Source organism: Primulina eburnea, chromosome 10 (genome assembly GCF_022965805.1).
Source record: "Primulina eburnea isolate SZY01 chromosome 10, ASM2296580v1, whole genome shotgun sequence".
In the NCBI taxonomy this organism is placed as follows: domain Eukaryota; kingdom Viridiplantae; phylum Streptophyta; class Magnoliopsida; order Lamiales; family Gesneriaceae; genus Primulina; species Primulina eburnea.
In genome coordinates this window covers 25,777,469-25,791,891 of record NC_133110.1, presented here as the reverse complement: position 1 = coordinate 25,791,891, position 14,423 = coordinate 25,777,469, and the positions used below count along the sequence as shown (strand labels likewise).

Below are 14,423 nucleotides of genomic sequence, written 5' to 3'. Positions count from 1 at the left end.
TTGCACATGCTAGAACACACTTTTTCCTCAACCAAGAAAATGCTCTTCCCTCTCTCCTCCCCTCACCATGGCCGAAATTTCTTCCCCCTTTCTCCTCCAATTTTATTCTTCAATTTGTTGAAGCAACAACTCACTTCTCAAAGAAAAATGCCCTACATTTTCTAGTGCAAGTGTAAGGTGGATCTTTTAAGTTGGTGGTGGGCTTGATTGGAAGAAAGGAGTCCAAAAGAAAGGAGGAGCTTGTAGATCTTCATCCATCAAGAGCTAAAGTGTTTATACTTTAGTTGGAGCCATAAAATCAATCCTTGTGATTGATAGGTAATTTTCTCAACACCCTATGCTTGAAAGTTGAGTTTTTGTATATGCTACACTAGTACATGGTGGCCGAAAATTTCCTTGCAAGAAAATGTGATTTTCGAAAATTTTGTAGCTTCCGTTGTGTTTTTCGGTCACCTTATTCGATCCCTTTCAGACAGTCCGAGAGAGGGTCGTTCATTGCATCATCATATGATCACCCATCTGTATGATTGGACATCTCCATGCCCTTGTCAATGAAACATGACGTTTACATCACAGATGTTAGTCTCAAGCTCAAGAGATCTTTATTCTTATTTTAGACGGCTGTTTCGACTATGAAAATGTTTAGAATATACATTACACTTCCTAATGATTTCACAATCATACTTTGTGAGGCAGACCTCATGTTACCTATTGTATATTCAAGGACTTTATCTATGCAGCTTGTGTGAATATATAGATAAAGCATAACTTCATAATTGGATAAACGTAAAATATTATTAAAATAAAGATCATTTTACATTAGAGTCAATAAAAGCTCAAGCCACAAGTTGGCTTGCTGGGAACCTAATCAACAATCTCTCACTTGCCCTATAGCCAACTACCTAGAGATCTCAGACCCATTGCCTCACGATGCTTCTCAAACAATGGTCTTGGCAGGGGCTTCATCAGTGGATCAACAATTTTGTCTGTAGATGCAACTATCTCTACCGACATGTCTCATCTTCCCACAATCTCCTTAGTTATGTGGAACTTCCTCAGTATATGTTTGGATCGTTGATGAGTCATCGGTTACTTTTCTTGCGCAACAACACCAGTGTTGTCACAGTAGACCGGGACTGGATCAACTGCTTGAGGAATGACACCTAACTCTTGAATGAAATCCTCATCCAAACACTCTCTTTTGCTGCAACAATGTATTCGATTTCAGTGGTTGAATCCGCTGTGGTGTCTTGCTTCTTCCAAGAGATAACATCACCATTGATCTTGAATACAAATATAGAGGTTAATTTCGAATCATCTACATCTGATTGGAAGATATAATCAATATAGTTTTCCAATTTTAATTCTACATTACCATAAACCAAGAACAAGTTCTTAGTTCTTCTCAAGTACTTAAGAATGTCCTTCACGGCTTTCCAATACAATGAACCAAGATTCCAGTGATATCGTCTAGAAACACTCAGTGCATATGCAATATCAGCTCGAGTTGATATAATATCATACATAATATTGTCTATAGCAGACGCATATGGAATGAGGCGAATGGTTTCTATCTTTTCGTCAGTCATAGGGAACATAGACTTATATAGAGTCACACCATGAGACATTGGGAGATATCCTCTCTTGGACTCCTCCAAGAGAATCTTCTCAGTATGATATCGATATATGAGGACTGGATGAGCCCTAGCATCCGATTTGATATATCTTTATAGATCTATATTCTTAATACGTAGGATGTTTTACCTATATCTTTCATGAAGAATTTATCAGCCAACCACACTTTAGTTGATTGATACACTCCTACATCATTCCCAATGAGTAATATGTCACTATCTTAAATTACTAGGAATGTGACCGCACTCCCACTAACTTTTTTGTCTACACATGGCTCATCAGGATCCTTGGAAAAATCAAACTCTTTGATAGTTTTTCCAAATATGAGGTTCTAGCTCTTTGATGCCTGTTTGAGTCCATAAATGGATCTCTGAAATTTGCATAATTTATGCTTACTTCCTACTGAAGTGAATCCTTCAGGTTGTGACATGTAAATCTCTTCTTTAATGTCCTCATTAAGGAACGTTGTCTTCACATCCATCTGTCATATTTCATAGTTATATCATGCTGCTATGGCTAGTAGTATCTTAATGGACTTGAACTTCACGATTGGAGAAAAGTTTTCTCATAATCAACACAATGGCTTTGAGTATATCTTTTTACTACGGATCTAGCTTTGAAGGTCACCACCTTTCCATCTGCCCCAAGTTTTTTTTTTTGTAAATCTATTTGTATCCTATGGGAACAATTCCCTCAGGTGAATCTACTTGACTTCACCTGAATACATGGAGTCCATCTCGGAGTGCATGACTTCAAGCCATTTAGATGAATCGACATCAGATAGTTCTTCCTTGAAGTTTCTTAAATCACATCCAGGAATGAGCCCACCTTGGCCCTCTTCAAGAAGTAGGCTCATCCTATTAGGCGTCCTTGAGACCCTTTCGGATTTCCTGGGAACTTGTGTTTCTTCGATTGACTGTTGGGGTGTGGATTCTGCTATTTCTGTAGTTGTAGTGGGTGATTCATGAATATCATTGACTTTTATCATCCCGTCTTTTCTATCCAATAGAAACTCTTTCTCTAAGAAGGTGGCATTCCTGGAAAAAATACATTTGTTTCATTAGGATCATAGAGTAATATCCAACAGAAATCTTTGGATATCCCACAAAGTAGCACAAATTGACTCTACTGTCCAATTTTTTTCTCACTTCCTGCTTCACGTAAGCAGGAAATCCCCATATTCTTAAGTAAGAATATTTGGGCGGCTTTCCCATTCATATCTCATATGGATTTTTATCCACTGCCTTTGTATAAACTTGGTTCAACAACTTTGTCATTGTTTCAAGCACAAATCCCCAAAGGGATGGTGGCAATTTAGTGAATCTCACCATAGATTGAACCATGTCTATCAATGTCCGATTACGATGTTCTAACACACCATTCAACTAGGGTATGGCAGGTGGGTTCCACTATGAGAGAATCCCATTCTCTTTAAAAAGTAGTTTTGGAACTCGGTACTCAAGTATTCTTCATCTCGATCTCATCAAATTATTTAATAATCTTTCCTAATTGTTTATATACGTCCGCTCGAATTCTTTGAATTTTTTAAAGGCTCCAGACTTGTATTTCAATAAATACACAGAGCCATACCTTGAATTTCATAATTAAAGGTAGTGAAGTAGGGTTGACCATATTTTATGCTAACACTTAGCGGGCCATACACATCTGTATGGATCAAATCCAACAGATCATGTGTACGTTCCTATTTCCCCTGGAAATGGGCTTTGGTCATCTTTCTTTTTAGACAAGACCAACATGTCCTTAGAGAGTTTATGTCTGACGAGTCAAATATACCCTCTCCCACTAGCTTGTGTATCCTTCTTGAGGAAATATTGCATAGCTTAGCGTGTCAAAAATGTGCTTTAATCAAATTTTGAACAAACAAAACATCTCTCAGTAACTCAAATTTTTTGTTTAACATTAAATAAAAATCTCTTATATCCAGTGCAACAACCCTTGCTCCATTGTCTATGATCAGGAAGGTCTCACTTTCCCGCAGCCTTCTACTTCTTATCATCACATACAAATTATTGCATAAATGAGATCCGCATATGTTATCCAATACCCAAGAAGTTGAATTAATTGAGATATTTATTTCAATATAAAAAATATATTTGCCAGAACTCTTTTGGGCAAGATACTACCTGCAATTGCGCTTGCGGTTCTAGGCTTCTTGATGTGGATACAAACATCTTCTACTTTCTTAGGCTTTTCGGACCCTTTATAAGTGTTTGCAGCCAGTTTCTTGCTGGGTTTGTTTTTCTTGGAAGGACAATAACGCTTCTTAGCCTTCTTTTTTGGCTCTTTCTTCGTCTCAGACGAAGATCCCACGAAGAAAACATGTTTTTCCTTCTTGATGGTGGCTTCATAACTAGTCAGCATGTTGACCAGCTCTTCAAAGCTAGCCTCCAACTTGTTCATGTTGAAGTTTACTACAAAGCATCAAACGACAATGACATCGACAACAGTTGAATGTCATTTGACTGTTCATTGAAGATAACAAGGTCTAAGTTTAACTTGTCAATGAGCTCAATCATCCTCATGCCATGCTCAAGGATCGAGGCCCCCTTCTTGCAGGCTTGTTGTCATGAGTTCTTTGACAGTAGTGTGCCTCAGCGGACACGTTTGTTCATTGTACAACTCTTGTAGGTGGCTTAAATATCAGCAGCATTTGCAGTTTCCTCAAACTGCCTCTGGAGATCGTTTGACATAAAAGCTAGGATATAGCTCTTAACTTTAAAATCATGGTCTCACCATTTATCAAGCTTGGCTAATTCCTCAGCAAGGGAAATGGCAGCTTCCTGTTTTGGAGGAACTTTCTTGAGCACATACACTATTTTCTCAAAATTTAAAACGATTTTTAAATCCTCAGCGAACCGTGATAGTTAGGTCTAGTTAACTTTTTTTGATCGAGAATAACAGATAGTGAGTTTCGAGACGACATCGCAAATATACTGAAATAGAAAGAGAATAAACGTTACTTACTATTTTAAAATATTTTGTAAGATGCAAAATATGGACTTTTGTTTTTACGAATTGCCTCCCACTATTTTGATATTTTCACCACCCTTTGATGAAAACGGGAAATACAATTTTCTCAGTGAGTATGCAATGCCCAATTGCTAAATCATGGTCCTAAATAATATCATTCAATCACAATTTTTAAAAGGTAGAGTCTTATTGCAACCCTCACGTAGTTTTGTCTTGCGTTTGAGGAGGGTCCAATAATATGATCCACTTTTTCTTCACGGGTCGAGCCCGGCTGTCAATGTCGAACCTTAGTGGATGGTAGCCATGAGATTTCCAAATTTTATGAGTCGAAATCATGGGAGTTCCACGTAGTTCACGTCAAATATGTCAGTGGAAGTCACAGCTTTCTGGATTCCAGTCCTCCCCAATTGTATGAGTCAGACACTGACTGCGAGTAGCGTTCATCATGCAACAATCATTGATGGAAGACAAGTAAATATTAAACTTTATTTTAGTTTTTCTTTTGATGGACGTGATTTAGATTCTGGATCTGATCCAAAATAAGGGATTTCATTTTTAAAATTTGTCTAGATAAGAGGTCTATCTAGCATTTGTAAGTGAAATAAAAGAACAAGTTGAGCTCAAGCTAGAAGATAGTCAAGTGGTACGAGAATTTCCAGACATTTTCTTATAAGAGTTACCCGGGATGATCCCAGATAGTGAAGTTGAGTTCGAGATTAATTTTGTACCCGATGTTGACTCAATCTCAAAGGAACTCTACCAAATGGCCCCAACAGAACTAAAGGAGCTAAAAAACAACTCCAGGAGCTGTTGGATAAGAAGTAAATTATAACCAAGTGCTTCTCCTTGGGAAGATCCAGTCCTGTCTGGTAAGAAGAAGGATGAGAGCATGATATTGTGAATCAATCACAGAGAATTAAACAAGATCACAATCAAGAACAAATAATATATTCCAAGGATAGATGACTTTTTTGATCAACTCAAAGGATCTAGGATCTTTTCGAAGCTTGATCTGAGGTCACGCTTTCATCAATTTAAGGTCAAACCAGAAGACATTCCTAAAACAGCCATTAGGAATGCCATTTGGATTAAATAATGCTCCAATTGCATTCATAGGTCTCATTAACAGAGTGTGTAAGTCGGTTCTTGATAAAATTGTGGTGGTTTTTATCGATGATTTTCTTGTATATTAACCAAATGAGGAGGACCACAAAGTGCACCTTCATCTCACTCTTCATACACTAAGAGAGAAGGAATTTGTACGTCAAGCTCAAAAAATCCGAATTTTGGCTAAAGAGCATGACTTTCTTGGGTCATATTATTTCAGAAGCAAGAGCATCAATGATCCAAAGAAAGTGGAAGCGATCATGGAGTGGCCAATACCGAGATTATAAGTTTTCTAGGTCTGGCACGCTAATATCGGAAATTCATTGAAGGATTTCCTCGATAGCAGTATTACTCACAAAAATCACTCAATATAACTCCAAATTTAGCTGGAACGAAGAATGTGAGAAAAATATTGAATTTTCTAAAAGAGGAACTTGTTTCTACGCCACTGTTAGTATTACTAACTGAAGAAAAGGATTTCACCATCCACAATGATGTATCGAAGCAAGGTCTCGGATGTGTGATAATGTAAGAGAAAGTTCAATTGCATACGCAACAATACAGTTAAATCTGTATGAGGAGAATTAACCTACACATGATCTCGAGCTAACAACATTGGTTTTTTCTTTAAAAATCTGGAGACACTATCTTTACGAAGCCAAGTGTGAAATCTTCACTGACTACCAAAGTCTCAAGTACTTGTTCATTCATAAAAAATTAAATATGAGACAAAGGCGGTAGATTGGACTCTTTAAAGACTAAAACTTAACAATAAGCTACCATCTAAATGAGACAAGCAAGGTAGCTGATGCTGATTCTGAATAATATGGGTAAAATCTCCCTAGCTTCACTCTCGGTGCAACCATGCTTTTGATAGATAGTCATGCTGAATCAAAATCGAGACCATGTATTAGAAAAACTAAAAGAACCAGCCAAATAGAGAAAGAAACAAAATTTTCAAGTAGAAAAAGACGGAATTCAATGGATGAACACGTGGACAGATGTGCCAGATATCGAAAATCTTTGACAACAAGTAATGTCAAAAGCACATAAATTAAAATTCTCCATCCATCTTATCAGCACAAAGATGTACCGACAATTGGAAAAAGTTTTTGTTGGAACAAAATGAAAAGAGATATTGCAGAGTTTCTCTCTAGATGTCAAGTGTACCAACATGTCATAACAAAGCACCAACGATCTTAATAAAGAGATATTGTTGAAAGCATTGGTATTTATAGAATGGAAATAGGAACATATTTTCATGGAATTTTTAGTATTTTTACCGAATTTAAGAAAAATTCATGATGATACATGTGTAATTGTAAATAGACTCACGAAATCTACGCACTTTCTACTAGTTCGCATGAACTGTATTATAGACAAGCTGTCTACATTGTACATGGATAATATTGTGCGATTTGTATTCCATTTTTTGAAGATCTTTTAGCAAGCTATGGGGGCTAAAGTTACTTTTAGTACTACGTATCAACTCAAACTGATGGCTAAACTGAGAAGACAATACAAAATCTCGAGGATACGTTGAGAGTTTCTGTTATAAACTTCAGTGGTAATTGGAGTGAACATGTAATGCCAGGGAATTTAATTATCGTAATCTGAAATGCTTTGGATATAATTACCGTAATATGAGATTAATCTGAAATGACTTATTGAATTAATCGCGATAATTATAGACGGAACAGATCGGATTAGAACACATGAGAAAGGTGTAAATGTGTGTGCCAAGAAAGAGCCCCGCGCACATGCGCTGTATGGATTGGCGCACATGCGCGGAGCTGGCCGAGGCTTACGCGCACATGCGCGAGATAATGCGCGCACATGCGCGGCAAGGCCAGTACCATCGGCGCATATGCGCGACGGAGATGGCGCATATGCGCGGGAGGGCCAGTAGGGGTGGCGCATATGTGCGGAAATAATGGCGCATATGCGCGAGTAGTACTTTCGCCGAGACAGTAGGTCTCGCGCATATGCGCGAGTAGTGACCGCGCATATGCGCGAGACGTGTTGCACAAAGGTTGTGCCATTTGCTTTGCATGCACGGAATGTATGTATATATATATATGTATATATATATTGGCATGCAATTCTTCAGAATTGGAAGGAGGAAATCGAGGGTTTAGGGAAAAGCTTTGTTCTTTTTCTTTAGAAATTGATTTACGAGCAAATCGTTTATCTGAATTGAAATCCGACTTCGGTACTGTGTTCCTATCAACGCAGGCTACGCAAGGACGTAAGTTTTATTACGTTTAGACAAGATTTGATTCTATGATGTTGTCAGAATTGAATATGATTCAGATATGGTGTTTCTACTACCGTAGATATTGTAGAATCGAAGTCAGATTTAGAAATAGACTGGTTATGGCATTGTTATGAATTTTAGAGTTGATTTGATTGAGATTACTATCAGAATTATGCTGTTATTCATTTTAAAGTGTACAGATACTGAAGTTATAGATTGTACTGAGATTTATTAGGAATTCTGGTATTATAATTGTGATGTTAAGATTGACGGGGTTACAAGACTGTATTGTTATGCCGTCTAAACATCAGTGGGTACAGATTGATCAGATTCAGTATTGGTTTCTGTATCTTGTGATATTTTTTATATGAATCAGATTGTAGTTTATTCAGATATTGACCAGACAAATTTTGAATTGGATTGCACATTGATACCGTGTATTGGTTATTGTCATTTCAGATCAGATATGGACAAATTCGACTTCGAGACGTCGTCTTCATCAGATCAGGAAGACAAAGGTATGATTCATGTGATATTCGGGAAGCATAACTCAAATAAGATATTATTTGAGTTTCCCAACCAAAATCACATACTAGTATTATTAGATATAGTGTAACATGTTTATGCTTTGATTTCAGATTTGTATTCAAGCATGTATGATCAGTGTGATATTCAGATATGAATATGATTATACTTTGTTTATATATTGATATTCATTGCATCTAAGATAGGAGAGTCTTTGACAGGCATTGTCAAACAGCTAGACGTTTCGGTGTATCTCAGCATAGGAGTAGGTATTACTCTTATTGCCGCCGTTGATACAGCTCAGACCGAAGTCTAGGAATGAGACGTTCATTACCCCGATTGGAGGGTAGGTAGTGACGTCTTATTCACCCCGGGATCCCTAGAGTTATAGATCGAGTCAAGCCTAGACATGATTTGATTAAGACCTCATGTTCATATGGATGTGGCTCCTAGATCATGGGACCCATCGTTATTGCTTTCAGTTGTGCTAGCATGTTTTATGATTTAGATTGTTTATATGCATGTTTATCTTATTTGAGTTGCATGCTTATTTGATTTATTTCATAGATTATGAAATATATTGTGTTTATACATGATCGCATGGTTTATGAACTAGTGTGCTTATATACATGCTTACCATGTTTTATACTGGGATTTATTCTCACCGGAGTTATCCGGCTGTTGTCGTGTTTTGTATGTGTGCATGACAACAGGTGGGGCTGGATCAGGGTCGAGATGACGATGAGAGAAGACGAGTTAGCGTGGTGATTCCGGACTTGCAGTAGATTGGATTTTACTACTAGAACTTTAGTAGTGAACCTTAGATTAGAATGTTGTACATTAGTGTATTTTAATATTGAATTTGTATTTTTATATACAGACATATATAGTATTTAGATTCCATTACCTTCCGCAGTTATAATTTAAAAAGAAAATTTTTAGACCCTGTTTATCAGAACTGATAATTTAAATCCCAATAACGATTAAGAAGATGATTAGCGTCCGGGTCCCCACAACAGGTGGTATCAGAGCGAGGATAGTTCTTTCAGAGTTATAGATTCCTTAGCGATGGATATCGTAGAAGTTAGTTCCTTTAGAGATTTGATCTTTTAGCCAAGATCCTTTAGAGGTAGATCTTTAGATTGAGATAGTCAGAACTGATAGATTTTTTTAGATTGACTTAGATTGAGATAGAAGATAATGAGCGGGGTAGATGAATTTTCTTTCCTTGCATGTGTGTGCTAGCATGAGATTGATTTTAATGTTGACTGACATTGTGTGCTAGCATGAGACTATGTGTTACTGCTTAAAGATACATGTTTACCTGATTATATGATTTGAATTGGTATTATGTATGCTTGAATATGAATCAGATCGGATTCATGATCAGCAGTAAGATGATCATGATCAGAGAAAGATTGGTACAGATTTGTAGTACTAGATTACTAATGTGTTTGGTAATCAGATGTACCGCCCAGAAGAATTCCAGAAAGAGGCAGTACTTCATATGATCAGACAGGTAGGTCAGAACCTCAGAAATTCAGATGGAAACACAGGTACAGAGGTTCCAGTCGTTTCAGCCGTCGGTTCTGAAGGGAAATGAGACGTCAGCAGATTGTGAGAAGTGGCTTGAGGAGACAGAAATGTTATTTGAATTCCTAAATTTCACAGATGAGTGTAGAATTAGGATTGTTGAGAACCAATTGCATGAGACTGCAAGAAGATGGTGGTTACTCACCAAAGGAGCTTTAGAGCAGATTCGTTCAGTGATTACATGGAAGATCTTCAAGGTTGAGTTCTACCAAAGATTCTTCCCCGTATCATATAGAGAGGACAGAAGTGCAGAGTTCACGAACCTAAGACAAGGACAGATGAGTATCGATGAGTATTTGGCACAGTTCTTCACCTTGTTACGGTTTGCCCCTTTTATAGCTAGAAATGATCATGCTATATCTAGTCAGTTCATTCAGGGATTAAATCCAGAAATACGTACATTGGTGAATGTGAAGCCATCGAGTAGTTTTGCTGATACCTTGAACAAGGCCAAAAGAGCAGAAACGGTTCTGACAGGACAACAGGGAGTCTTATATGATCTTCCAACATCAAATCCACAGCAACTGCCTTCTAGAGTTGAGATTGGCAGCAGCACTGATAGGAAGAAAGAACCATTGAAGATTCAAAAGAAACAGTTCAAGAAGTTAGGAAGTGATTCCTCTAGTTCTAGCACTCCTAGTCCGAGCTATACCGGAGTGTATTGTAGGACGTGTGGAGGGCGACATTCCACAGAACAATGTAAAGGAGTGCTTGGTAAATGTAATGTGTGTAAGCAAACGGGACACTTTGCTAAGGTTTGTCCCCAGAAGGGTTCTCGAAGATCTTAAAGAGCAGGGTCATTGGTGATAATGACTGAAGAGCAGACTCAGAATTCACAACAGGTACTATTTCTTGTATGATTATATGCATAGGTATTGATATGTACTAATGCATTATTTATGAGTATCTGTGACTGGATAGCATGAAGATATGCTGTATCTGTTGGGTCTGTGTATACTGTAGTATTGATTCCTTGGCTGTTGAGGAATATGTTGATATCAGAAATTTCTGTGACATATTATATACTACAGTTAGATGAGGATGGGACTGGATTAGATTTGATGTACTTGTAATTGTCTGATTTGGATTGCATTATTGACATGTATATGCTAAACAAGTACAGAAATATCGTAGAATGTGTTCCAGAAATGGTAAGATTTAGACCCGATCTAGTTGATAAATGAGGATTTTAGATCCAGAATCCCTTAGAAAATTGTATTGTTTAGGGCTCGATTATTACAGAAAGGAACAGATGGCATCCTTATGTATCCAGTAGATCCACTGAAATCGAGCCTAACAATTACAAATTTGATAGTAATGTACGAGTAGATTGCTAATCGTTAGATAAGATGTCAGATTTGTTTTGTATCAGAAAGATAGATTTTAGAATTGAATCGATACCAAGTACTGTGTTTAGTTAGCATTCAGTACAGAATGAAGTGAAAGAATTGACAGATTAAAGTAGGGGCTGAAGAATACAATTGATTGAGTATTTGTTCGTCGATATTTCAGATTCTGTTTCTAGATTGATAGAGTCTGTATTCAGAAGTGTTCTGAAGATTTAGACTTGTTAAATCTATGATCTGAGGATATATGCACAGTATCTGACGGACTAATTAAATATTTGAAGCTTTTGTTGATTATTCAGAAAACGGTGTTCTTGTATACAGAGATGGGTCAGGTAGGAATCCGGTATACAGTTATTGATACAGGTTTTTATTCAGACTATGCAGTATCAGAAATATCAAAATTAGCAGAATGTCAAAGATGTCAGAACTTTATTAGCTGGTTTGGGCAGATTATCTTCTTCTGATTATCTTATTCTCGTATTGCTGTATATCTGCTGAGTATTGTTATTGTTCTAAATCAGTATTTGAGACATTTTATATTGGTTGGGAGTATATTCTAATTGCAGATGAGATATAGCAGTTGATCTGGGCAGTATGAAGATTGGTCAGCCAGCCAGAATTTATTATGTTATGAGTTTCTTAAACTCACTAGATCTGTATAAGTTCTTTCTATTCAGAATTCGATGTGATATTACCATTATTGTGAATCAGTGTAATACAGTTTATTGTAAACAGTTGAAATCAGAGCAGAGTATCGTTTACAGTAACAGATATGTGACTTTGTGTTTGTATCAGACAGACTACTTCTATTGTGTGATGTCAGAATGTTTCAGAATTATTTATAGCTTTTGATATGGGTAGTCAGAGCCGAATGCCAGGTAGGTATTTCTTCATTATTTTATATTATTAACTGATTGTTTATACCGGATAGTTCGAATATGAAGTCACAAGTAGTGTCAGAAATGCACCGCAGGGGATTCAATTTTCATTCAGATATTTCAGAATGTATGATATTCGAACAAATAGTGTTGGTATAGACAGATTTAATCAGTTATAACAGAATTTGTACCGAAATGTTGGCAGAAATTGTACCGATGTGTCCGAATCGCTAACAGTAGAAGTTAGAAAGATAGAACTCAGAAGATTATTACCGACTTAGTATAATCCTGAATAGAAATGGAAGTACATTTCTAGGACTGAGGTAATGAAATTACCGCCATTTTCTTCAGATTGGGATATGGTATGATCGTGATTGATAGATTGTTCAATCTATATCTAGTAGTTTGTAAAGATGATGTACAAACAGAACTAGGTGACAGAGATCCCTGTCAAAGAAATAGTCAGATTGACTAGAATGATGATTTCGAGTAGAGTATATCAGACTATGATTACGATTAAGTGTGTACTTGTGGTAGATTATATCATAAGCTCTCTCTGGCAGATTGTTCACAAATTGACAGGTAGTCGGAGTGTCTTGTTCAGATATTGAAAGATATTGGTAGAACTCTAGTGCTGAATGTTAGCACTAGTTATCAAGATAATTCAGAATGGATAGATGTAGGAAACCAATGTCGGATGATGACGATTGGTATTTGAAACCGAAGATAGAATAGGTCCTTGATTGGGATAAAAATATGGGATAGCAACTACAGGTGGTATTGTTTTGTTATGGATTGCAATTAGTATATATACGGATGTTGTATAGTCAATGTTATCCGACTGAGATACTTGATGAATTCTGATTCCAGACTACAATCAGAGATTGATTCGGCTAGAATGAGTTAAAGAAAGAGACCTCAAAATGTTGTTAGTGAGATGAGTTTGGATGTTAAACTCTGTTATATATTTCTTCTGATAAATGTGGTTTGATGATTGGTGAGTTCGAGGACGAACTCAGATTTAAGAGGGGGAGAAATGTAATGCCCGGGAATTTAATTATCGTAATCTGAAATGCTTTGGATATAATTACCGTAATCTGAGATTAATCTGAAATGACTTATTGAATTAATCGCGATAATTATAGATGGAACGGATCGGATTAGAACACATGAGAAAGGTGTAAATGTGTGTGCCAAGAAAGAGCCCCGCGCACATGCGCTGTATGGATTGGCGCACATGCGCGGAGCTGGCCGAGGCTTACGCGCACATGCGCGAGATAATGCGCGCACATGCGCGGCAAGGCCAGTACCATCGGCGCATATGCGCGACGGAGATGGCGCATATGCGCGGGAGGGCCAGTAGGGGTGGCGCATATGCGCGGAAATAATGGCGCATATGCGCGAGTAGTACTTTCGCCGAGACAGTAGGTCTCGCGCATATGCGCGAGTAGTGACCGCGCATATGCGCGAGACGTGTTGCACAAAGGTTGTGCCATTTGCTTTGCATGCACGGAATGTATGTATATATATATATGTATATATATTGGCATGCAATTCTTCAGAATTGGAAGGAGGAAATCGAGGGTTTAGGGAAAAGCTTTGTTCTTTTTCTTTAGAAATTGATTTACGAGCAAATCGTTTATCTGAATTGAAATCCGACTTCGGTACTGTGTTCCTATCAACGCAGGCTACGCAAGGACGTAAGTTTTATTACGTTTAGACAAGATTTGATTCTATGATGTTGTCAGAATTGAATATGATTCAGATATGGTGTTTCTACTACCGTAGATATTGTAGAATCGAAGTCAGATTTAGAAATAGACTGGTTATGGCATTGTTATGAATTTTAGAGTTGATTTGATTGAGATTACTATCAGAATTATGCTGTTATTCATTTTAAAGTGTACAGATACTGAAGTTATAGATTGTACTGAGATTTATTAGGAATTCTGGTATTATAATTGTGATGTTAAGATTGACGGGGTTACAAGACTGTATTGTTATGCCGTCTAAACATCAGTGGGTACAGATTGATCAGATTCAGTATTGGTTTCTGTATCTTGTGATATTGTTGATATGAATCAGATT

General features: G+C 37.2%; 1 protein-coding gene across 1 annotated transcript; it reads right to left on the bottom strand.

The window, feature by feature from the left end:
- Positions 1–1,163: 1,163 nt before the first annotated feature.
- On the bottom strand, positions 1,164–1,628 carry LOC140802813 (secreted RxLR effector protein 161-like). Its single transcript, XM_073158437.1, has one exon. The coding sequence runs from the start codon at positions 1,626–1,628 to the stop codon at positions 1,164–1,166; it is 465 nt and encodes a 154-aa protein (XP_073014538.1).
- Between the last annotated feature and the right edge of the window lie 12,795 nt (positions 1,629–14,423).

Coding starts and splice junctions, on each gene's coding strand:
- LOC140802813 (XM_073158437.1), bottom strand. CDS start 1,628: ATGTCTCATGGTGTGACTCTATATAAGTCTATGTTCCCTATGACTGAC.